The sequence below is a fragment of the Peromyscus eremicus genome, chromosome 15 (assembly GCF_949786415.1).
Source record: "Peromyscus eremicus chromosome 15, PerEre_H2_v1, whole genome shotgun sequence".
Classification (NCBI taxonomy): domain Eukaryota; kingdom Metazoa; phylum Chordata; class Mammalia; order Rodentia; family Cricetidae; genus Peromyscus; species Peromyscus eremicus.
Window position 1 is genome coordinate 29,506,505 of NC_081431.1, and position 26,122 is coordinate 29,532,626.

General features: G+C 45.6%; 1 protein-coding gene across 1 annotated transcript; it reads left to right on the plus strand.

Moving 5' to 3' along the window:
• The first annotated feature begins 649 nt into the window (after window positions 1-649).
• Tbx19 (T-box transcription factor 19) lies at window positions 650-24,611 on the plus strand. The gene is made up of 8 exons (XM_059280726.1): window positions 650-852; window positions 8,495-8,759; window positions 10,070-10,204; window positions 13,579-13,640; window positions 14,701-14,762; window positions 18,882-19,070; window positions 22,309-22,444; window positions 23,579-24,611. The coding sequence occupies exons 1-8, from the start codon at window positions 650-652 to the stop codon at window positions 23,871-23,873; spliced, it is 1,347 nt and encodes a 448-aa protein (XP_059136709.1). The 3' UTR covers window positions 23,874-24,611.
• The last annotated feature ends 1,511 nt before the right edge of the window (window positions 24,612-26,122 follow it).

A 26,122-nucleotide genomic window follows, 5' to 3' on the forward strand; every position in this document is an offset into this window, starting at 1 on the left:
TTATTCTCAGGTCTTGTATGTTGGCACAGAGCCCTTGACCTTCAGCACAGAGTGCTCTTCTCTCCAGGGCTTCCACATCTGTCCAAGTCGCTAGCGCAGGGCCGAGGGAGTTCAAAGGATTGCTCTATCAGGACAGTTCACTCGGGCAGCAAGTTTGTTGATCCCCACAGCACCTCCTTTTCTATAGGTGCCATATGCCACGATTCATACACAGACATGATTTGCCTGATTGTTGCAGTCTGGGCCTGGAATAATTTTAATTAACGGGAAAATGGTCCTCAATACACCGATTAGACCTCTTCAGGTACAACAAGATAAAAGCCTGATAATTTGGATGGAGTACTCTTCTTAAACGTCTACTGTAGGCACGGCAGCCAATGGGAAAGCCAGGCTGACTCCCACCTGACCCAGTGAGTAATTAAGAGAGGGCCTTTTCTTCTCCACCTCTCCCTGACTCTACCCTGCTCCCCAACTGAAGCTTAACAGGTTGGCGGCATAATTTGGAGACTTTCAGGGGTGTCATACTAGAAGCTTAAGCAAGAGCCAAGACATCTTCTACTCCCAGTCACTGACCAGCTGGGGTCGAAAAGCCAGCAAGTGTGAGGAGGAAGGATCTGGGGACGGCTCTCAGCAAAGTTTGCGAGGGCCTATGGCCATGAGTGAACCGGGCACACAGAAGGCTGGTGAAGGCACGGTGTCCCGCCTGCTCAATGTGGTGGAAAGTGAGCTTCAGGCAGGGAGGGAGAAGGGAGATCCTACGGAGAAGCAACTTCAGATCATCCTGGAGGATGCCCCACTCTGGCAGAGATTCAAGGAAGTTACTAATGAAATGATCGTGACCAAGAATGGCAGGTGAGTTTGTCTGCATCCTGCTTGTGCTGGCTTTGGGTTGGCGAGGAAGGTAAGACACCTTTAGGAATGGCGAAGCTGCCACTCTTCATTCAGAGGCACTAGGCTCTGACGGAACACCTTAAAGAAAGACGGTCTCAGTTGGTTGTCACTCAGCCAACTTAATTTCTCTGAGATCCTCAGAGCAGTGGAAGATGGAGCCACCTGTCTTAGACACACGTTAAATGGGGAATTGCTTTGCAGGGGGCATGCCCCATGCATGGGGGAAGTGGACTCAACTGTCAGAAACTGGTATTCATTTTTGACTGACTGTGTACCCTGGAGCAGACGTGAGCACAGCCCTGTTCAGACAACGTGAAAGTCAATTATATTTGGAGACCGGACAGTTTCCTCTTAAGCCCAGCAAAGGTGTCAGACAATTTTGATTAGATGAAGATTGGGATTGAAAGGGTAGATTTAGCTCACCAATCTAACCGCCTCGTCAATCAGTGGCTCACAGGACCAGGGGCTAAAGCAGCTTTCCTGTGGAGAGGGGCTGCCGACCCATCTGCTGAGGAAGCAGTTTGGAACCAGGCATTGGAGAAGACACAGGCCTGGGCAGAGAGGAATGTGTAAAATGCTTCCTTGAGGGTGGGTATTCAGTTATGATTGTGTGTGTGTGACTGTGTGAGAGCTGGCATGGTCACAGTGAATGAAGCCTTAATACCCTGTCTCAGGGAAGAGAAGTTTTCTCCTTTTATGCCCCCTGCAAAGAGTGGGGATTATAGGTACGGCTCTCTGCTGGTATTTCTCAGATTCTGTGAAGTTGAGTCTGTTAAGGGGCTTTTGAGGCAATACTAAAAGCTTGCACTTAGCAGAGGAGATGCAAATGTTTTGAAAGAGACTCGCTGCTCAGCCACGCTGACTCCCGATATGGTGCTCACAAATCGTTTGGTACCCATGGGCACAAAAGTATGCAACACCGAAGGACATTTGCGGTGATGTTGGTTGAGCCAGGACTCTTATTCTGACACCTCGAGAGAAATTTGGCTTATAGAGAAAAGTTGAAGCCAGCTGAACTTCAGGCTGGCTTTTGTCCTTGAGTAAGGTGCTTCCGCTCCCGGTGTCTTAGCTTTCTGATTTCAAATAAGACACGGTATGTACATTTTACCTTATTTTACGTTATTCCTTGTACAGCTGGAAGAAGTATGGACCCAAGGGCCGTGGCATGACAGTGACCTGTTCTGGGAGTCAAAGTTATACTGTAAATAAGTCATTTTATAAACGGCAGTTACAGCTGTAGTGGAGCTATCAACCTGTGTCATAAAGACATTTTTTCCCTTCTAAACAGACCCCCACATGTGTCCCATAAATTTTATTGCTTTGAATATTTGAAAATTCAATTTCACTTGTTTCTTTTCTTGATAGAAAATAATTTTAAGTTCAAAGAATTGCTCTAAATTCTTAAGTGGATTTACAGAGAAACCCTGTCTCAAACCAACCAACCAACCAACAAACAAAAAAACAAACAAACAAAAAATTCTTAAGTGGATTTAGTCTCTTTCAAAGATGGGTGATGATGCAATTGTAAAATTAATCATATCTGGTTGTGGGTGGAACATTTGACTTGTGCTTTATTAGTCTTTATTTGACCATCAAAGTGGCTCTCTGTTACAATACAAATAAGTACAACCAATACATTAAAATATGGTTCAAGTATTTTAGTAAAGGCAATAGAAGTCTCTGAGACATCATTACATTCAATTTGATAGTAAATTATAGCAGAATGTACCTTTGCCATTTGAAAAGAGTGTTTTTTTACCTTTTAAAAAACCCCAGAAAAATTTCTTTCAGTATTTAAAGTTTAAAATGATTTATATTTAAAGTCATTCCAAGTAATTATGTGAAAATTATTCTTTGTGGAAACAGTGCACTTGTAGCCAAAGTCGTTCTTAGTTATGATTGAAACCTTTTTCTTAAATTACCTTAAGTCTGCTGAGCCTTTAGGGCCACGATTTCCCCAGAGTTTGGACAGCATGCTCTACCTTATAGATGAGGCAAGAAGATGAACTTGTAGGAAACTGCTGTGTGAATATCGAGCCTGCTCAGGACCTGCTCGCACTCCCCTTGGGTTTTCAGATTCAGATTCTGGTAGACTTTATTGTTCTTCCCACAGACCACGGCTTTCTGATTTCATCGTTTCCTTACGCCCTTCTTCCTTCCCTTCACCCCACCATCTCTTCCCCCATGTCTCCTTTTTACACATTCTTCTCTGCCCAGGCCTGTGTTTTCCCCGATTCCTGGTTCCAAACTCCTTCCTCAGCAGGTGGGTCAGAGCACTTCTCCACAGGAAAGCTGCTTTAGCCCCTGGTCCTGTGAGCCACTGACGCAGTTTTCCAGATGCTTAGCCTTGAGCAGGCGAGCTCCCACGGTTGGTTGTCTTTTCCCTTCTTTCTGCTTTTCTCCCCATTACTAATCAAACAGCAACAACAGCCACACTTTCAGCCGTTTGTTTTTTGTAAGCTTTCAGATGTAGCAGTAACTATAACACTGTTAGCTGTGCTCACATTCACCTCCACCCTTTAAGCTTATATGTTAGGTTGCAGGAAAAAAATTCAGTTCCGGCTATACAGGCACCTAAATCAAATCTCCCCCCTCCTCCTCCCCATCCTCCTTTTCCTCCTCTTCTTTTTTATTCTTTCTTTCCTCTCTTCATTCCTCCTTTCTTATCTTTCCCCTTCCTTCCTTTTTTCCTCCCTTCCTTCCTTCTTTCCTTCCTTCTGTCTTTCCTTTCTTCCTTATTTCTTTCCAGTACTGGAGACTGCCTAGGCAAGTGATATAATATTGAGCTGTATCCCCAGCCCTCTTTGGACGGATCTTACCAAGTTGCCCATGCTGGCCCTGAACTTACTTGGAACCCCAGGCTGGCCTTGAGTTCTTACCTCTCATGCCTCAGCCTCCTGAGTAGCCGAGACAGTAGCCTGTGAGTTCAGACCCAATGCAGGTGTTTCCTTTACCTATAAACACCTTCATCTGAGAGGCAAGTGCTGTATTTCATGTATATTTCATGCAGTTTAATAATTCTGAGTTAGTTAAATTTACCTTGCCCAGATTTTAAGAAATTGGAAGCATGTTCTGACATATCCGGTGCTTACGGACGATCATAAATAAGAGCTGGGAATGCAGGGTTGGAATCTGTTGATAAGTGGGGGTGCTGGTGATGCTCAGCTCCTGCTAGCAGTTTCTGGTGAGGGCAGCATGGAAGTGAGAAAAGGGAAGGTCATACCTCAGGCGGGTTCATCTCCATGTCTGGGTAGCCCATGGATTATTTTCTCTACACTTTATATAAACACAAGAGAAGAAGATTATAGGCATCGACGTAATCTGCTTCTAACCAGATTACGTCACTGCTAATGTTACTGCTCTTTTCCCTCTGACTTGTACATGATTGACAACTGCAGCCGAGCTTATGCCTGCTTACTTTCATGTATTGACATTCCCGTGCCGTGTGTTTCGTAATTATACAACACATATGCACACGAACACACACACACACACACACACACACACACACACACACACACACCCCTCAACCCCGACAGCTCTAGTGAGCCCCTGACGACTGTTCCCGTTTGGTGAGGAGAGTGAAGAAGGTGTTTTTGAGCAAGACCTCCTGAGTGGTGCCTTGGTCAGCCTGGGTTTTTCCTCTCCTTGCAAAGTCGGTCTCATCACTTCCCCTTTTCTTCTGTAGCCCTCTCTCCGGCCAGCCTCTTCCAGCAGGGCTATCTCCCAAGATTGCTGTTGGTGAGATAAAAACTGGACAGCTAGCTTCCCAGCAAAAGCACAGCCAAGTGTGTGGGTAGACTCAGTACCCATGAGCCATCAAGCGTGGTGCCTGGGGACCAATTGTTCACATTGCCTCATTTTCTCTTCTTTCCTGTCCATCACTCTCTCTCTCTCTCTCTTTGAGGAACCTTTCTTTCAAGGATGAATTAAGTGCTGATAATCTGTGAGTTAGAGGCTGAGTCGTATGTTTCTAAACTCCTTAAGACTCTCAACCTCTCTGTGCTTAGTCATGCTTTGGGGGAAAATGGAAGGAAAAAAAATCACTTTGAGCCGGGCGGCGGTGGCACACGCCTATAATCCCAGCGCTCGGGGAGGCAGAGCCTAGCGGATCTCTGTGAGTTCGAGGCCAGCCTGGTCTACAGAGTGAGATTCAGGACAGGCACCAAAACAACACAGAGAAATCCTGTCTCGAAAAACAAAACAAAACAAAAAACAAATCACTTTGAATAGAAGTGGAGTTCATCCCTGATAGCAAACCCTTGCTATGAGTGATGACTGCAAGTCACAGATGATGTATCGAGATCACTGTGGGTCCAGACAATGAAGGGGAAGGGGGAGATGAGGTGGAAGGAGAGGAACCTGGCTAAGAGGGAGGTCTAGTCTGGTTCTAAGACCTTCAGCAAGCTGACGGATTTATTCACTCCTCATTGTGATAATAGAAATTAAAATCACATGGCGTTGTTTAGTTCACTCAGGTGGTGATCTCAAAACCAAGAATAATTTTAAAGTTCTTGGCAAATGGATCACTAAAGGGTACAAAACAGTTGATCATTCTATCACTTTTCATAGAAGACCTCTTTCCAAGCTTCTTTGTTTAACTGGCAGCATTATTGTGTGATTCATATAACGTATTACCCATACATTTAAGGCAATCAGTTCAATGGGTTTAGAGTATTCACAGAATTGTGACTCCTTCTCCACAATTGACTTTTAGTACATTTCATTGACGTTTAGTACCAAAGAATCCTGTGTCCCTTAGGCATCAGTGACCCCCTAGTTTTCTCTTTGCCTCTATAGATTTACATATTCTGGTCATTTCATACAGTGGAACCACACAACATGTGATTCTTTGTGAAGATTTTTCACTTAATCCCGTGTTTTCAAGGTTCACATATACTGTAGCATGCAGCAGTACTGCAGACCTTTTGTGACCAAATAGCACCCCATCATATGGATATAACATAGTCTGCATCTGTTCGTCATTCAATGGATCTGTCTGTTTTTGTAATAATGCTGCCATGACATATGTGTAATCACGTGTTTTCATTCTTCCTGCATACATTCTGAGGAGTGGAATTGCAAGATTAAATAGTAATGCCAACAGACCATTTTCCAAAGTGACTGCACCATTTTATATCCTTCACCGCGCTGTGAGAGGGGCTCCAGTCTCTCCACGCCCACCAGCGTTTTCTGTGGTCTTGCTTTTCTGCTGTAGCTGTCCTTGAAGGTGTGAAGTAGCATCTTACTTGGATGCTTTTAGGATGCCTAGTGAGGCTGAGTAGCTACTTGTGCAGTCACGTTTCTTTACAATATCAAGTATATCTGAATTTGGAAAGAAACAAGAAATTTCATTATGGGTCTTTTCTTTGTGATTGAGACCTCGCACGATAGAGTTGAGAGACTGAGGGGGGTGCTCAAACCTATTGGGACACCCTATGGGGTGTTTCCTTCTCTTGGTCCCAGCAGATATGGCTTTCTCTTTTAGTCTCTAGGCAAATAGGCTTATTGGAACCTTGGGGCCTCTGTACTAAACCAGGGTGTAGTAACATCTCCTTGTGGTGAAGGAAGACTTAAATGAGGTGTAACATATGCTAACCCCTGGGTGCATAGGGCAACTATTATCGGAAGTTGACCTTGCATTAAATTATCTTGTTAATGGTAAGTGAGAAAACTCCCAGGGTTTGATGGTATACTGTCATCTGGAGCAGGTGCATCATTCTGTGCTCAGTGTCGGAGAACAGAGATGCTTTGCAGATTTTGCTCTTATTTAAAATAACATGCTAAGGATGCTACATAGCCTCATGGTACTTTTAAACTTTAGCTCACAAAACAGCAATTTGTCATGCTTGTGCTTTTTTTTTAAATTTTATTTTTATAAGACAGGGTCTTACTATGTTGTCTTGGCTGGCCTGGAACTTTCTATGTAGACCAGGCTGGTTTTGAATTCATAGAGACCCCACCTGCCTCTGCCTGGCAAGTTTAACTATTCCCTTCACTTTGCTCCTGCCACTATTAGTGAGTGACCATACTCCACTCTTGTGAGGTTTTTTTTTTTTTAATAATGTAAAATGAAGAAGAAGAAGAAAAACAAACAAACAAACAAACCCCAAATGTATCACTTTAGGGAAAGCTTGGGACAGTTGCAACCATACCTCCTGTGAACAAACCGTCTTCCCAGCTGTTAAAACGACTTTATGGATCTCTATGTCATCTCTCTGATGCCCACGTTTATGCTCCTTTGCAAATGGCATTTGTGTGTTCAGCAACTCCTCTTGTCTACACTGGGCCAATACTATTAAAATAATTGAAAACGTTAAATACACAGAGACAAGGAAGAGTTCAATCTGATGTCAAGAGGAAACAATGGAGAAGACCCGTTCTATTGCTTCCATTAAGAAAAAAAGCAACAGAAAGCAGAGCGGGGAATGTTGCCTCACTGGCCTTCCTGGTGGCCTGAAAGAGGAGTCATCTTGAGGAGGGGAGTGATGTGGGACATACGATTCTCAGCCAAGAATGTGGGTTGGGAACACATTATCTGAGGCATTTTCTCCCCTAAACATTTTATTTCTGATGCACACACTTCGTCCCATTTATTGAAACTCACATCACAGCAGGGCAGCTTTATAATGTTGTAGGGACTCAGTGAGTTGATTCCCATGAAGTGTTTATTCCAATACCTGGTGAATGTGCTAGGTGTTGGCACTGTGCCCCCAGACTCATGACCTCCAGCTGGCCAGTCCTGCTGCTGTTCTAGAATCTTACCTTGGGTCACTTTGGACATTGAAAGCACAGGCAGTATCAACTCTGCCCCTGGCTGCCAGGAACCACTTCCTTTGGCTTTTCTTTCTGGAAACAGGAAGTGTAGAAATAACTGGGGGGACGGAGTGATGGTGACTATGTGGTTTCTCTTTGTGGGTAATGAAAAAGCTATAGCATCAGAAGTCAGATGTTTAGATAGATGCGAATATTGGCATTGTTCTAGAAGGTTGAAGAAGGACCAGTGAATTCATAGCTATGTATCAAGAAGTATTTGCCTTGAACAGAGATCCCCACAAAATGATCAAAGACAGGTGGGGTTTAGGGTGTGCACAGTCTCACACTCCTCCCTGTGTTCGTGGTGTGCATGGGTGTGGGAAGGCTCTGAGAAGTCCTGCAGAAAAGGAACCCTAACTGTTCCATCACAATCCCCTTTCCTGCTTGCTTTACTCTGCAGCTGTGTACACCTTTATTCACAATCAGGGTTCCATCTGAGTCTGGAGACGGTAGGTCTGTAGCATGAGGCTGTTAGGGAGAAAGCTGTCTGAGAATGCGGCATCTGAGGACACACTTGTCTGTATGTCCTTCTGTATGAAATGACTAGACCCGATGCTCTGCAGATTTTAACACACAGGACAGTGTTTTATAGTCAAACCCCAATGTCAAATGCATTGATAGATAGAGGCTCTGGTGGAATTAGGGCTGTGGTCTTAGCGGCTGTCTATGTAGCTTCCTTTCCAGATCATTCCATGGAGGGTCTCCTCAGGGGTGAGAGGCCTCTGGGGCAAGGAGGGGGAAGGGATCCTCTAATATCCCTTTTGTGGCTGTTTCTGGCTTCTTTCAGAAGGATGTTCCCTGTCCTGAAGATTAGTGTTACAGGACTGGACCCCAATGCCATGTACTCCCTCCTGCTGGACTTTGTCCCGACGGACAGTCACCGCTGGAAGTATGTCAATGGGGAATGGGTGCCTGCAGGCAAGCCCGAGGTCTCCAGCCACAGCTGTGTCTACATTCACCCGGACTCCCCCAACTTCGGGGCGCACTGGATGAAAGCTCCCATCTCCTTCAGCAAAGTGAAGCTGACCAACAAGCTCAATGGAGGTGGGCAGGTACGCGCGGCCGCCCCGCACACCCATCAAGAAATATCAAGGGTGCATTTAGGCAATTAGAGGGGTCCTCACCAGCCTCTTTGCCCACAGAAGCCGGTTATTTCCTGGAGTCCAAATGTAAACAGGAATAAACAGCTCTTAATTGGTGCTTCAGTTTTTAATGGACTTCCTGATGGTAAGAGAATGAGAGAGTGTACCAGTTTACTTAATCATCAGGCTCTTTCCCGTTTTGTCTTGCGTGGGGCGCTTTTTACTCAGCCCAGGGAGGGAGATGTTTGTGGGTACCAGGGTTTTGTTTTCCTCTCTCCCTTTTTTTTTTTGGTGTAAGTGGCATGTTGGCAATAGACAAATACCTTAATAAAAAGCTGCTCCTAAATGAAATAATTACTTCTTCTGCTTGGGCATTATGATAATTATCAATAGAATATTGAATCAGCTTTGGTTTTTTTTTAGAATAAAATAATTCAAACAAACCTTAAATAAGGAAGGTTCTATTTAACATTTCCAATTAGGGTAAACATGATGTGGAGGCTCTTTTCCTCCATTTCTGTGGTAGGTTGCAAATCCAGCTCCCTGGGTAAGCTGTTAGTTACTTTATAAAATGCAGACTGTTTGGAGGCCCTGGAGATGGGACTTGGGGGAAAAGGCCTGCTCCTCTACCCGGTCGTCAGGTTTTGCTTTGTTTGTGCTGAGCCTGTGGCTGCTCCTTTCTCTCTCTGCTAAGTGGCAGGGAACATAGGAGTCCATAGTTTAGGAGGTAGAAGTAATGCAATCCCAGGCTTTGTGTTAGCCAGAATACTCTTTATTAAAATGCAGATCTGAAGGTTGCTTGTTCCTGCCCTACTATATCTCACAGCACAAGGCTTTCGATAGCCTTTTATTCAAATCATAAGAGTAAATTTTATATAGCCCTCTGACATTAGATTTTCTTACCCTATAGGCACTGTTAACATTTTGTGTTACTGGGGACTCTACATATATGAACAGATATGTATTTAAACAGATTGAAATGTATATTGGCGTGCTGAACACAGAGGAAGCAAGAAAATGGAAGCCTGAACTTGGGTAGACTAGAGAAAACTTAACTTTGTCTGTCCACCTCTGGCCCAGTCTGAGGGTCACTGTGATGTTTGCTGGGAGTGTCTGTAAAACACTTCCTCACTCATTTTCACACAGGACTTCATGTGTATGTTCCTAGTTGGGGTGGGTGCTAAGCTTGGGGGAAGCCCAAGGTGCTGGCTAGCTGATCAACTATGATATGCCAGGCTTAGCTCAGCTCTTTGAAACTTTTCCCCCCTCCCATTCAACAGATAATGCTGAATTCTCTGCATAAATATGAGCCCCAGGTTCACATAGTGCGTGTTGGAGGCGCCCATCGAATGGTTATGAACTGCTCCTTCCCTGAAACCCAGTTCATTGCTGTGACTGCCTATCAGAACGAGGAGGTAAGGGAGTGCGTGCCTGTGCACACATCTGTGCTCCCCATGTCTCTCTCTCTCTCTGTCTATCAGAACAAGGAGGTAAAGGAGTGTGTGCCTGTGCGCATATCTGTGCTCCCCATGTCTCTCTCTCTCTCTGTCTATCAGAATGAGGAGGTAAGGGAGTGCGTGCCTGTGCGCATATCTGTGCCCCGTGTGTGTGTGTGTGTGTGTGTGTGTGACTGTTACATGGAAGTGCACAGCAGAATTAGTGGGGAGTCTTTTTATTGCCAATGAGCAACACTGAACAGAATTTAAGTTTTGAGGATTCAGACACTCTCAACAGTGATAAAGCTAGACAGTGAGGCATGTGCAGAGGCTCTCATGTCCGTCTGTTTGCTAAAGGCCCATGTGTTAGTCAGCTTTCTGACACTATTACAGGTACAGGGGACAGACAATACAGAGAAAGTTTTCCTTTGTCTTACCATTCTGGAGGCTTCAGTACAGTCCAAATGACCCTATTACTTTTGTAGAGTGGAAAAAGAAACCTTCCCCAAATTCCTTTCAAGGGCATGTCTCAGTGATCTGAAGACCTCTGACTAAGTGTCCTACCTCCTGAATATTCCACCAGCTCCCAGGGAGCACCGAGCCTTCACACGTGGGCTGTCGGGACTCACTCAGAACAACGACAGCCCACCACAGCAGCCTCCCGGTGCTGACCAGACAGTTATCTCGAGTGAGAAAACTGCTGAGTTGTGTTAGAAATCCTAGTCTTTGTTTTGGGCTCCTCAGCGTGCTTGGCTGGTTGCAAGCTGATATGTCTGAGAGGAGTGTGAGCTGGTAGGGTGGTGGGCAACTTCTCCTTTCTGCTCTGGAAGCAGGCTTGCGGGGCTGACATGTGTATTCTCCTATGGTTTTTATGATGCCATCTGTTCTTCTTGTTAGTTTTTTTCCTCTCTGAGCACAATCAGGTGTTTTTTTTTTTTCCTACTTAGTAACTTGAACATTGAGTCTTTAGAATTCCAAGCCTGGCCTCTCCGTGAACTGCTTTGAGTCCATCTCGTTCTCCAGGGGCTGACAGCCCTGCTAATCATCAAAAACAACTGGGAAACACTGGATTCTTTTTGATTAAACTTAAACATGAAAGATAATATAGGTTTATTTGAAAAATATAATGGATGGTAGCAGAGTATGCAAGGTAAACATGGAAAGGAAAAATGCATTTTTTTTTTTTTTGCTTTTGGAGGCACACTCTCTATGAAAGCTATAATGACCGACTTTAAAGTGTGTTCCCCCCACATTTGCTACGATATATACGGGGATTTCTTCATAGAGATTTCTTCACATAAGTTGGTTCATCTTGTAAACGTTAGCTCCACGTTTCTTTCCTTCCTTCCTTAAACTGCTATAATATATAGTGGATCTTTTTCTATGAAATTACATTCAGGCATGTCTCTTTGTCTTATAATCATTCTGGTATTTGATTATACAGGTCTATGACATTTCATGTGAGCAGCCTCCTGCCCCCAGCAGAACTTAAGTTGTTTTATTTTCTATTATAAATTATGCTGCAGTGAATGTGCTGGGTAATCCATCATAGATCGCTTAGTAGTGAACACCTAGAGACAGGATTGTTCTGCACAAGGACTGACTGTATGTGGAAGATTTTGATCAATGTGCCAAGTCCGTCCCCTGAAAAGGGCATCTCACTGACAGCCCCCACATAGAAGCAACCCTTTCACCCTTGGCAATCTTATCATTAACAAAAACGATAACTTCTGCTTTAATGTGCATTTCTTTATGTGGAGGCTTTCACAGAGTCAGGCACCAGGATTGGCGTCTCCAGGCATGGTTTCTAGACTCTGCAGTGTTCTGTCTCCTATGAAGGGCCCTGGTGACATCAGGTTGGAAACTGGCATCTTGGTTCTATAGGTGGAATGATGTTGCAGACCTAGCTTAAGGGCATGTGTGCAGAGAGAGAGTGTAGCTGCTGTTCTGTAAAGTAACCCAGAAGCCTGGCAGTCAGCCAGGGGGAGCAGAGTCTTCTCTAAGCCTCCCACTGGTGCTGTCTTTCAAGATGACATCCGCAGTCTCTCAGCTAGCCTTTTTTTTCTCCACTTCTCTCTGAGAGGAGTCTGGCTTGAAGAGAGACCATGTGTCTTTTGTGTCTCAGAGACGTGTCCTGGTTCTTCTGCCCAGGCAGAGATCCTTGCCTATCTGCATGCTGCTCGCTCTTAGCCACTGGCCCTTGTCATTCAGTTACTGACTTGGGAGATGCCACAGGTGCTAGACAGTTCTCTCTGGACCAACTGCCTGGCAGTGGCTACCTTTCCAGCAAACTCCCCAGTCTGACTTAGCCATTCCTTAAATTTGAACATATCCCTTGGAGATCAAGCTATGTAAAATCTAAGCCTGGGCCCTCCTACTGCTTACAAGGTTTCCCTGGGAGTTGAGCAGGTGTGGGGTTGGCTGAGAAAGAGCTGTACTTTTATTTTACTGTTCTTCCTCCACATAGAGAGTCATAGGCTCTTGCAGACACCATTATTTTGTTTGCTTTCTTCAAAAGTATTTGCTGGATATTGGTACATGCTGACGTTATCATAGGTGCTGGAAACACTGTAATGAACAAAACAGATACGCACATCATTCTCAAGGCACTTATATACTGGTTGGTGGGAGATAAAGACAGACAGACATTCTCTCTCTGCTTCCAGCTCTGTCTCAAGCTCTGCCTCTATCTCTGCCTGTCTTTGTGTATGTTCGTGTCTCTGTATCATGATGACAGACGGAGCTGAAGAGAGAGAGAACGCATGATCAGAACTGCAAAGTTTCACATTTTCACTTTTCTTTATAACTGTCTAATATTTCCTTTTCATTGTAAAAGCTACATATTAACACACATATGTCACGGAATCTGTCCTGTTCACTTACTGAGTGGATTTTATGATGTAGAGGGACAGTGGATGGGAATGGATGATGTGTTTTCGCATTAACGTGGCCTGAGGGTAAGTGGTTCCATGAGAGCAAGGGACTTGATGCTGAACCGTATACTGTAATTGATGTGGGGATCACACCTGCGCTACACTCCCCACTGTGTGACAGGGGAGAGAACTGTTTGTGGCAGGGGCTCAGTGACTCTTGGATCCAAATGAAAAATGAACGAAAAGGAGGACTGGTGGGTCGGCCCTGCCAGGCTTTACTGATCCCTGGCGCTGGACCACTTTGCTCACTTGGCACACCATTTGCTGTTTCTGTCCCACAATGCAACAGTCCTTGGTGAACAGTGAGACATGGGAAGCGGGGAGAACAGGAACGAGGGAACTCAGGCTTTATGGAAGTTCACAGGGGGAGTCAAGGGCTCTGGCTGCTTCACTAACCCTTCTTGTCTTTGCAAATGCAAGATAACAGCTCTCAAAATCAAGTACAACCCGTTCGCCAAGGCCTTCTTGGATGCCAAGGAAAGGTGAGTAGAGGGGTTTCAGTGAGATCTTGCAAGCTGAATTCTGCATGCGTGGGGCTTCTTGAGCAGAGCTTGTGTGTGAATTGCCTTCGCCAGAAATAGGCTGCAATGCTCAGGTCAGCGCTGAAGAAACTCAACAAAATTCAAACCAAATCACAATGGTTTGTTCCTATAGCAACTGTCAGTATTTTATCAGCCTTGTTTTCCTGTGGATTAGTGGATGTAACATAACCACATAAAGATGTGATTTAGATTTTAAGTAATTTTCTCGGCTCGTATCCAACCTTTGAAGACTAGGTATGGTGTTTTATTTTAATTCTTGAGACATGATCTCAGGCAGACCAAGCTGACCTTGAACTTGCCGTGTATCTGAAGATGATCTTAAAATTCTGATCTTCCTGCCTCCATTTTGCAAGTGCTTGGGGTGACAAGCATGTATGTGGTGCTGGGCATTGAAGTCAGAACTTTGCGCATGTTAGACAAGCATTCTCCCATCTCAGCTGTGATCTCCAACCCAGGAATATGGTTCTAATAATTCCCCCTTTCCCTTCAGATAGGATTTCCTTATGCCCTTGAAGTCTCTATCTTGCTGCCTCTGGAATAGCGGGGTTACAGGCATATACCACTATCTGGCTTTCAATTTTTTAAAAAAGTTACCTTTAGTGCAAGAAAAGTGAAAAACCATGGGAAGCTTCTATTTCTCAATGGTGAGGAGAAGAGTTAGAGACTTTCTGGGGCATGATCTAGTCTATCACACATGGAACTGTCCCCAAACCCTGTGCAGATCTTAGCTGCTGTTGTTATTGTCTGCATATTGTCAGGCATGTAAAGGAATCACAAAATCAACCAGATCAAAATAAAAAGTGATGTCTGTAAGAATGACAGGAAAGGAAAAGTAAAATCGTCATGGTTACGTTGGACTCAGTGCCTCCAGGAAAGTGAACCTGGGGAGGGTAGCAACTTTGACTGTTCTTATTCCAAGATGTTTATCGCCCTCTGCAGAGAGTTTTATGTGCTTTATGCTGGACTGTAACAGACTCTGTGCTTTTCATTACTCTTTCAGAAACCACCTAAAGGACATTCCAGAGGCTGTCTCTGAGAGCCAGCATGTGACCTATTCACCCTGTGAGTGGAGTGGACAGTGTGTGGGAGGCATGTGGGTCGTACAGGGCGCCATTTTCCTTCAAGTTCATTTGACTGTCAAGACTGTGTAAGGCCTAGTCCAAATCAAGAGCCCATAAATTATTTCTCCAACCCGAGGCAGGTTTATGCCTTTTCCAGAGTTCCTAGAGAGAAGCCAGGTTCCTAGGCTGACGAGGCCCAAGCAAACCTCAGGTAGGAGCCACGAATGGAAGTAATCCCTTTCATATGCCCTAGCTCTCATATAAGAGCTCCGTAACAGGCATCTGGGCTCCTCTTCTCCCGTCAGACTCTCCACTCTTGCTTCTTCATCCTGGATTTTTCATTTTCTTAATGTTTGCTGATGTTGGAGTGGGTCTTCATTGCAGGGCCTCAGCAGGCTGTGGCCTCACGTGTTAGGATGTGGCTGAGTTTCCTGGAGGGCGGGGAGAGTTGGAGTTGATCACATCTGGAGATTCTCAGGTAGTGTTGGAGGACATTCCTGGTGGTACCCCTTTCTCCATGGCCCAGCACAGCAGAGGCCTCATGGTGGAGCCAGACTTCTGAAGCTGCTGTAGTAACCCTAGGGCAGTGATGTGGGAATAAAGTTGACCTTCTGACACACTCTTTTTTTCTTTTTTTTTTTTTTAAATTGAAAATAGATTCTTCTAGGCTGGGCGTTGGTGGTGCATGCCTTTGATCCCAGCACTTGGGAGGCAGAGGCGGGTGGATCTCTGTGAGTTCAAGGCCAGCCTGGTCTATAAAGCAAGTTCCAGGAAAGGCACAAAGCTACACAGAGAAACTCTGTCTCAAAAAACCAAAAAAAAAAAAAAAAAGAAAGAAAGAAAGAAAGAAAATAGATTCTTCTATTATACAATACATCTGAGCACATTTCCCCCTCCCTCTACTCCTCTCAGTTCCTCCCTACCTCCTCTGTATCCAAGATCCACTCCCTCTCCATTTCCTTTCAGAAAGGAGCAGGCCTCCAAGAGACAACAGTCCAGCACAACAAAACGAGATACAATAAGACAAGGCAAAAGCCCTGATATGGGGACTGGACAAGGCAACCCAATAGGAAGAAAAGAGTCCCAAGAGCAGGCAAAAGAGTCAGAGACACACTTGCTCCCACTGTTAGGGGGGGGGTCTCACAAAACCCCAAGCTAACAGCTGTAATGTATATGTAGAAGAGTTGGTGCAGACCCTTGTAGGCCCCATGCTTGCTGCTTCAGGCTCTGTGAGCCATGTGAGCCCTGCTTAGTTGATTCGGTGGGCCATGTTCTGGCTGACACGCTCTTTAGTTCAGATGCTAGTGGATTGCTGAGAAGGATTCTTGCTGCCATGTGAAAGCTTTGGAATTCTTCACCCCTTCCTGTCCCCAAACTGCAAGTCATCTTCTATGCAGATGTGCCAGTAGAGTCTCACAGAGAAGCCGTTAGGAAAGCCCCCTCCCCTTTTTTTTCAAGACAGGGTTTCTCTGTGTAGTTTTGGAGCCTGTCCTGGATCTCACTCTGTAGACCAGGCTGGCCTTTAACTCACAGAGATCCACCTGGCTCTGCCTCCCAAGTGCTGGGATTAAAGGTGTGCACCACCACCACCCAGCTAGGAAAGCCTTTTAAAGGGACTTTAGCCAAATGCTTTCTTGTTTAGGTTAGGGTCAGTGTGGACCCATACCTTCTCAATATCTATGAGCTGTAACATTCTCAGCAAATATCCTGAGGTGTAGACATCATGGGGCAAACTAACTGGCCTTGGGGTGGGGGGATGGGGGGCTCTGCCTTGTTCTTGTCAAGAATTCACTCTGATTTTTGTTTTTTTTGCTTAGTAAACACCTGAATCCTGATTCTATTAATCAATGTAGAGACGTTTTTAAATTTTCTCTAAAGTGTCTATAATTTTAATCTAAGAAATAGACTGATAAATGTAAGTATATTATAAATTATAAACATGCCAGAATATGAAAGCCATACAGAAAACCTGAGACTCAAGGAAAGGGCTACATGGTTGAAGCTTAAATAGTATGTTGGGTTACAGTAAGAGCCTCAAGGCTTCTGCAGGTGGGGGTGGGGAGATGATGGTACTTGCTGTGGAAGAGTGAAGGGAGTGTAGCCAGAAGTTTCCTGTGTCCTGCGCACTCAGCAGCCACTCAGACCCAAGTAAACACACAGAGGCTTATGTTAATTAAAACTGCTCAGGCTTACCACTGATTAGCTCTTACACTTAAACTCAGCCCATTTCTGTTAATCTATATGTCACCATGTGTTCTGTGGCTTTACCTGTGTGTCATTACATGCTGCTCCCTGGACGGCGGGCTGGCGTCTCCTCACACAGCCTTCCTCTTCCCAGAATTCTCCTTGTCTGCTTATCCCGCCTATACTTCCTGCCTGGCTACTGGCCAATCAGCGTTTTATTAAAGCAGTGTACAAAAGCATTATCCCACAGCAGGAGCAAGCAGTTCCATCCTGGAGGTCAGGCTGCACAGGTGATAGCCTTCTGATGAATCTGTAATGTTCTGTGAAAGACTTTTGGGCAGGTCCAGATCAGGCCGGGAAGGGGGATCCCTGGGGAAAGCCTGTTCACTGCTGCTGATGTTTTTACACATCTGGATCTCCCCACAAGGACAGCTTTTTAGGGCTGTTCCTGTGTGGAAGGTCCCTAAAAAGCCGTTTCAGAACACGCTAAAGACATACATTTTGGGGTGGGCTATTTTGATCTCTCTTAGGTGGAGCTAATAAAGAAGTCAAAGGGATTGGGGATGATACTGCATACTTTGTTTACTTATATGTAAACATTTTAAGCAGGAAGAGTGGGCTGTCATACCCAGCTCCATTTTCTTTTTCTTTTTTTAAAAAATTTTATTTTATTTATATTTTATGTATATGAGTGCTCTGCATGTATACCTGCATGCCAGAAGAGGGCATCAGATCATATTATAGATGGTTGTGAGCTACCATGTGGTTGCTGGGAATTGAACTCAGGACCTCAGGTTTGCCAGGGGACTCTCCTTTCTCTATTATTACTGGCACACAACCTAAAGGACTCCACTGTGGGCAAAGTGCAGTGATGGTACTGAAATCTCATTAATTCCTCTGTGCCTCCTCCCCCACTCAGAGTGAAGGCAAAGGGTCCCCAGAACAAAGGCTACATCCTTGTCAATTCCTGACTCTGTCACACTAACAATCATGAGTCCTTGATGTGGGTCAACCATTTAGGAACCCAGAGAAGCAAGATAGACCTATTGCTTCCCAGAAGCTCCCAGTTCCTGAGCCCTAGACCTGGAAGATTCAAGGCCATCACATCCAGAAAGCTCCCTAGTCCCTTGTCTGAACTCACTGCATCTTCCTGAGGACCATTGGTTTCTCCATGTTTTCCAGTGAGATCTAGGGCCAGCTTCCTTCTTCCTGACTCTGGTCTCTCCATGTTGTCCATTCTGTCTACCAAATAGATGCCTCAGTATTGACAGCATGTCTGTGGGTGAATTTTATAGGCACTGAACGAACGTCTAAGGGCACTTGGTGTTGCTACAACACTAGTGACATCACAGGGGATTCCAAGAGCTCTCCAGGATACAGTAGAATTTCCAGAGAAGGGATTGCTGATGTCATGGGGAACAGCCTTTGCCTCCTTGCCAATTAATTCTCCATGAACTGACCAGAAGCTGAAGTTTCCTCTCCAGGAGTCTCTCCTATGACACAGGGGAATCCATTCAGCAACTCCTCCTCCAAAGCTAGAGATTTTTCTCTGCTCTATTAGAATCTTTTCACTACTTCACCCATGGGGAGTTGAACTCTCACTTTATAAGCACTGCCCAAGAATGGCCCTTCCCCTACTTAACATCCATACCCCATAATATGATAAATAAAGCATACCAAAAAGTTAGGTCAGAGTTCTCACAGAATCCTGTTTGTAGGCTCCTGCTGGAAGACATCATTTTCCCACTGGGTAGAGGAGAGAGGGACCTTTACTCTTCCTGTGTAACCACATTAAACAGCCCTTGTATCTGCAGTTAGTGAGTTACACACACATCTAATGTTTCCCAGACTAACGTTTACTTTAATTAAGCCAGAGTGACTTTTGCTGTCTGATTTTGGTGTGGAAGTCTCTGTATTTTCTTCTTTTCTATTCTAGTGGGAGGCTGGATCTTTTCTAATCCGGATGGCATGTGCACAGCAGGAAACACCAATTACCAGTATGCTACGCCATTGCCTCTGCCTGCTCCCCACACCCACCATGGCTGTGAGCACTACCCTGGCCTCCGAGGACATCGGCAGGCTCCCTACCCTTCTGCATACGTGCATAGAAACCATTCTCCCTCAGGTGTGTAGTTCTGCTAATTAAACCCTTGGGCATACACCGTGGGGGTACACAGCTGCTAAAAAGAAGTACCTGAAGATGGGATCCCTTTCATCTATAGTATATACACACACATATATAATGTATGTATATATATTATTTTGTATACTAATATTTGATAGCATTTTGTCTCCTTGCCTTTTGTGTGTGTGGAATAGCTGTACCACTGGGCTATAGCCCCAGCTTGTCCATGGTCTCTAATGGGTAGGAAAGGTCTTGACTCAGGGTCTTGATAGATATACTGGTAGTTTTGGGATGATGTCTGATGCTAAGTCAAGTTGTAGGGTCTGAGACACTCATCTCATTGTCCTTCAGGGCTCTTCCTTATCACTGTGTCCATGGCTTGGTCCAGGGAGTCTGGTCCAGTGCAGGAGAATTGCCAGGAAACCCCTGGAGAGCTACTGTTTGGTCTGTTCAAGCCTCTGATTGAGTTGGGGTCATGCAGACTCAACTTCTATACTTTTCCAGCCTAATTTTAAAATTGGTGTTGTCAGTTTTCCTTGTTGACTGTTGTCTTGTCTATCTTGGCCTTGTGCATGCTCAGACCTTCTCTGCATATTAGATTTGTTTAAAAAAAGAAAGGGGATAAAAGCAAAGGTTAATATTTAATTTTGATTATTCATGTACCAAATAGTTACTGAGAACCAATTATATGCCGGGTTCTGCTTCAGGCACATGAACAAAATGGTCAGATACTTTACCACTATGGGGCTCCCTGTCCTAACATGAGTGACCAACACTAACCACAACAGATGAGTGAAGTCCATGACAGGAGATGCCGCTGTCCTTCCTCAGTGACACCTGAGCTTTTCATTTGTAGAAGGCTTCCTGGTCATCAGTGGTCTGTCCCTGTGCTCTTCAGGTGGCTGTCCCTGGAGCCTCAATACTGCTGCCAGCTGTGGAGAACATGTGGCTTAATGGCACTGGGAACGAGCAGGGCCTCACTTTGTTTTTCCGTTTTTTTCCCTGCGCTCAGCACACAGTTCTCTCTTCCAAGCCCTCTTTTAGTAAGGTGATTTAGACCCAGCCTTTTCCCTGGAGGAGCTATAAAAATACATCAAGAATTAATCATAATACAGGGGAATGAGTGGCCTAATGTGGGTCTCACAGCTGCAGCATCACCTGGGAACTCGTTAGCTCTCTAGCGTCTCCGGCTCCACTCTGGGGCCAGAGAGAGCATTTTAACAAGATCCCCAGGTGCTCGTGAGCACATTAAAGTTTGAGAGGCAATCTATAAAACACACAGACCAACGTACTGTGGGAATGAAGAAAAAGCAAGTAGGTCTGCCTGGTGGGCAGAAAAGGATGCCCAGAGGGGGCAGAAGTGGGAGTGGACAGGAATGAAAGGGTGGATGACAGGCATCACAGGCAGAGATGCAGGGTGCTTGGGGGGAGCAAGTGCTGTGTGCAGACGCAGAAGGGTAAAAGAGCCTGGGCTACCTGGGGGACAGATCTGGACAGAACGTGGAGGAGGGGTACCATTGGTAGATGTAAGAACCGGGACTGAAGAGGCTACAGGTGCCAGCCAAGAAAAGCAGCAGCCCCCCCCCCCCCCCCCCGCCAGGCCTGATTTCGTTTTACACTGCCAGGACAGATGTCCGAGGTAGGGTGATTTGTAAAGAATAGGAATTTGTTCCCTCACAGGGAAGCTGGCTAGTCCAAGACCAAGGCAATGGCCTTTCTTGCTGTGTTATAGCGTGGAGGAGAGCGGGAAGGGGGCTACATTCACCTTTTTTATGAAGAATTCACTTCCACAGTGATGGTGTTACTCCAGTCATGAGAATTCTCACAGGTCCCGTTTACCACCACTGTTACACTGGAAATTAAGTTCCTAATGCATGAACTTAGGGAGATGCATTTGAGCCCTAGCACCAAGGTTGGTAATAGGAATCTCCTCCTTTTTTCCCCACCCCCTCTCTCATTCCTTCTTCATGTGTTTCCCTTTTATATACACTATTCATTCAAATGAAGATTCAAAAAAGTAGACAGCATTCTTTCCTTTCTTATAAAAATATATACATTTAAAGTATACAGTAATATATTGATGTACACATACACACATGCACATACATATACAGTGAAATTGTTACTATGTTTAGGGAAAACAACATTCGTTTAAAATATGAAACAGAATCTCCCTAGGCAGTGATGGTGCATGCCTTTAATCCTAGCACTCTGGAGGCAGAGGCAGTCAGATCTCTGAGTTCAAGGCCAGCCTGGTCTACAGAGTGAGTTCAAGGACAGCAAGGGCTGCACAGAGAAACCCTGTCTTAAAAAAAAGAAAGAAAGAAAAGAAAAAGAAAAAGAAAGAATAAGAAAGAAATTCTCTTAGTAAAATTTCAAGACATAGTACATTATTATTATTATTATTATTATTGGTTATTTTGAGACAGTGTTTCACATAGCCTAGGATGGCCTTCAAGTGTGTAGCCAAGGCTTCTGATTCTCCTGCCTCCACCATTAAGTGCTGGAATTACAAGGGTGTACCCTCGGTATCTGGTTTATGCAGTACTGGGGATCAAATCTTGGAATTTATTCACACTAGGTAAGCAATTGAGCTACACCCCAGCCCACTATACACTATTAATTCTAGTCTACATGCTGTGTGCTCCATCTTTGCACTGACTCATCCCTTGTACCTGCGTGCCTCCTGCACCTCCCCATCCCTGGTAGCCTCCTTCCCATCCTCTGTATCTACGGACCCAATGAGTCTGTAGTCTACACACAAGTGAAGCTGAGAACTGCTTTGTTCCTGTGGAGAGACACTTCTCTTGAGAAGTTCAAATCTCTGGGATCTCCAAGGAGAAGGAAGGCCAGACCCAGAAATCTCTGGCTTTGGCATCCCTTGGACGTTGTTTGAAGGATACTCTTGTGGTCCATTCTTGAAGGGTGGTAAACATGATGAAGGGAGTCGGTCAGGTAGACTGCATCACACAGGGCAAAGTGGCCTCCCTCCCCCAGCCTTGTCTATAAAGTGATGATGGTGAGGCATTTGAGAAGGTTATAAATTGAGTAGCACCTGGTCTGTAATTGACACTCAATAAATGCAAACGTCTTCCTATTTTGTCTGTTTCCCTCAGACGTTACCAACACAGTATTTGTACCTGTAACATAGCCTGCAGTTACATTTTGCCGTGAGATGATATCACTGGTCACCATGTTTACATGTTCTGTCAAGTGATCTGTTGTTATTTCCCCAAAGTGAACTTGATAGAAAGCTCAAGCAATAATCTGCAAGTTTTCTCGGGACCTGACAGCTGGACGTCCTTATCCTCTCCACCCCACGCCAGCATCCTGTCTGTACCCCACACCAATGGGCCAATCAATCCAGGGCCCAGGTAAGACCAATGCCAGGAACTCACTCATAGTGGGACTTGGAGGCTTCCTGTATCTCTGAGGACTCACGTGCATTGCTTCCAGGATGTATCAGTTTAAGTTATTGTTCTGACCTTAAGCCAGTAGGAAATGAAGGTGGCACCTGGGTGACTCTTTTGCATTTGGGGAAAGGGTGGTGAGAAAGTCCTTATTCAGCAATACGCTCTTCATTTTATGGCTACAGCATTTTACGGGTTGAGATGGTAAGTAGATTGGTCCATCTCTCCAGGCTTTGTACCAGGGAGCAGAGTTGAGAAGTGAGGCCCTGCGATGCAAGGATGATAGAAAACACTACTTACAGGATACTGCATGCTTAGCATCACATGTTTGCCTTTTAATTTAGTCTCTACAACAATTTCTGAGCTATGCAGAATTGTTTCTTCATTTTTTTTTTTTTTTTTTTTGAGGATAGAAAATGGGATTCAGCTGGATGGTGGTGGTGCACACCTTTAATCCCAGCTCTTGGGAGGCAGAGACAGGCAGATCTCTGTGAGTTTGAGGCCAGCCCGGGCTACAGAGTGAGTTTCAGGATAGGCTCTAAAGCTACACAGAGAAACCCTGTCTCGAAAAACTAAAAAAAAAAAAAAAAAAAAAAAAGTGGGATTCAGAGATGTGAAGGAATTTGACCAAGGTCACAGAGCTAGAAGGTGGTAGAGGAGTCACCCAAGGGCTTCTGGAGGCACTGTCCTGCTGGTTGTATCTATCACATTGCCTGCCTTGGCCAGGGGGAGGCCATACCACAGCTCATACACTATAATAACCTTCCTTTCACTGCTTTTATTATCGTAGGCAGCTGCAAGGGAGTCCCAGACAGATGAAATGCTGTTTGAGATTAAGTTGTTACTAGCAGGGGCAGCACCAGAATCCAGCCTTATTTATTTATTTTTTTTTTGTTTGCTCTATCTCACTGGGTCTCTTGGATTTTCTGCAGAAACAGAGACTAGAGACACAGTCCTTGTCAGAAACCCGCTTGCTATCACTGTCCCCCTTGGCCCTGCCTCTTACTGTCAAAGGGGTTCTAGAAACTTACCTGTGCTTGTTAGTGGCATCTCTTTGCTGAAGGAACATCACCGGTTCCTGTCTCTCTGTCTCTGCAGTCCCTATCCATGCCTGTGGACCATCAGCAATGGAGGTGGGGGCCCTGCCGCAGCAAGCGCAGAGGTGCATGCCGGTGCGCCAGGAACATTCCTCCTCGGGAACCCTGCCGTCACCTCCCCTTCCTCCGTGCTGCCCACCCAAGCAACCACGTCCGCTGGTGTGGAGGCCCTCGGTGAACCTTCCCTCACCAGCATTGCTGTATCCACCTGGACAGCGGTGGCCTCCCATCCCTTTCCAGGCTGGGGTGGCCCAGGGGGAGGTGGACGCCATTCCCCCTCTTCGTTGGATAGTTAGGCAGGCTCCTAGGAGTCTCTATCGGCAGAGAACTGTCTATGTGTGGGTCCATAGCAATCACATCTGCTGACTCCAGCGAGTTGGGCGGCTTCACCCAGAAGGCTGGAAGGCTGCATGGTGATGCCAGAGACCTTCTAGAAAGTGACTTAGTTTGGCTGATGCAGATTTTACTTTTACTTGTGTGTCCATCATTTCCCGTGGCTCTCCCGCTTTCCCCGAGCTTACCCCCACCATGCTTAGGTTGTGAGGTCATCTTTGTCCGTGTGCCCTGCCCCCTGCTTCCTTTTCTCTGGAGCTGCTGCAGGGTTGTGAGGAAAGCTCAAACATTGACCGCGTGAGGCTGCTGCTTCTCGGCTTTGTTTGCGCAGCCTCGAAAAGCATGTGTGGCCGTCAGATCTGAGCGGGCTTCTGCTTCGAGACCTTGAGATGGGAGTCTATAAGGTTAACGACAGTAAGCTGATGTTAAAGTCCATCCTGGGTTGTTCGTAGGAGTGTGTTTGGAATTGAGGAAATGAGGTTGACTCCCTCACTGGCTCATAAGCAGTGGCTCCCCATTTCCTACAGAACGAGACTTCTGAACGAGACTTCAGGTGATGTCATAGTCTAAGGCCAGCCTCTACCACTGGGCCTTCCTCTGCATCTCCAGCTCTGTGCATTAACCTTTTAGCACCGGTCAAGCAGACGCTTTCCCTCTTCTGAACACAGCTGCACGTGCCCTTCTCCGTGTCTCTGCCTGTGCCTGAAGTCTCTCTCCAGTCCTGCCTTTGTGAATTGTACCTACTTGGCCAGGACTGCTTGAAAAACCACTTCGGTGTTCATCGCCTTGGGAGATGTTCATCTTTTTCTGTGCCCTGCTTCCCAGCCCCCTCCCGTGTCCTTACCTCAGGCACAGAGCTCCCCTCCCTCTGCCTTGTGTTTCTGTGAGTGTATCTGTCTCCCTCATCAACTCTAAACCTCTCGAGGGTGGGACCCAGCCTTCCCGTCATTGTGCCCATAGCCTTGACTGTGCCTTGACTACCATAGGTGCCCAATAAACATCTGCTGAGTTGAACGGGTGTGAAGTGTGTGTTTGCCAAAAGGACTATATGGAGTTGACGGAGAGGGAGAACTCTGACACTAGCCTGGGACACAGCAGCAAGGCAGTGTTGAAGCCAGAGACACATTGGTTAGACAGTCTCCCTCATCTCAGGCACAACCAACTTTGTGACTGAAATGACGCATGGGAATGAGCGAGCTTATTAGGGATCCCCTGGAACCATTTGTAGGGATACAGGTTCCTGGGTATGTCCCATATCTGTGGGTAGAGAATCTTTGGGCTAAAATTTAGCATCTGCACTTCAAAAATCCTCGGAAGTGATTGAAAAGCCAGGTAGGAAGCTACTTATTTCAAACAGAAAGAGAATGGGGATTATTCAGGTCTAGTTCATGAACTTCAACTTCTACCCCAGTCAAGGTTGTTGCTGTAGTCAAGGAGTAAACCATGGCTTCATTCATTTTTCGTTTTCTTACCCGCTGTTGACTATGCTCATCAGTATAGAAGCGAGCTTTCCAGACCTGAGTGGTGAGTTCTCTGCACAACATTACCAGACTGCACTGACCCAGGGAGCCTCAAGCTCCACCACAGCGAGGTCCAGTGGTCCCACCACTACTCCATCAGCTGAACCCACTCTGCTCTAAGGCTGAAGGTGCCAAGCCTGGCATTACTGGGCCCTTGGCTCTCTCTATAATGAGACACACTGTTACACGTTGTTAATCGGGGTTCCTTTAAGAAAAATAACACCTCAGATCTCTGGAAACGATAATACTTCAGCTACCTGGGAGGCCATTGTACTCCATTTGGGTTGCCTGGCTAGAGCTCTGGGCCACTAATTGATGTGAATGACCAAGGCAAGCTATACTCATGTGACTGTTCTTTGAAAGGGTACTCCATCATCATGTTCCCATGGCAGTGCTGTAGCCCAGGTCCCCAAGTGTCTCTGTGACACCATTAGACATCATTAAGGTCTTAAAACATTAGCATCTCTGCCACATGGTATTTGGGTAAGTTTTAAAAAGTGGCCATGAATCTGGGCGGTAGGGGCACACACCTTTAATCTCAGCTCTCGGGAGGCAAAGACAGGCAGATCTTTGTGAGTTTGAAGCCAGCCTGATCTACAGAGCTAGTTCCAGGACGGCCAGGGCTACACAAAGAAACCCTGTCTTGAAACAACAAAACAAAACAAAACAAAAATAAGACCATGGCTCATTCT

Excerpts from the sequence above, each read along its gene's own strand:
- Tbx19 (XM_059280726.1), top strand. The coding sequence starts at position 650 with ATGGCCATGAGTGAACCGGGCACACAGAAGGCTGGTGAAGGCACGGTG. Across the intron at positions 853-8,494 it reads ATCGTGACCAAGAATGGCAG|AAGGATGTTCCCTGTCCTGA; the intron begins GTGAGTTTGTCT and ends GGCTTCTTTCAG. Across the intron at positions 8,760-10,069 it reads AGCTCAATGGAGGTGGGCAG|ATAATGCTGAATTCTCTGCA; the intron begins GTACGCGCGGCC and ends CCCATTCAACAG.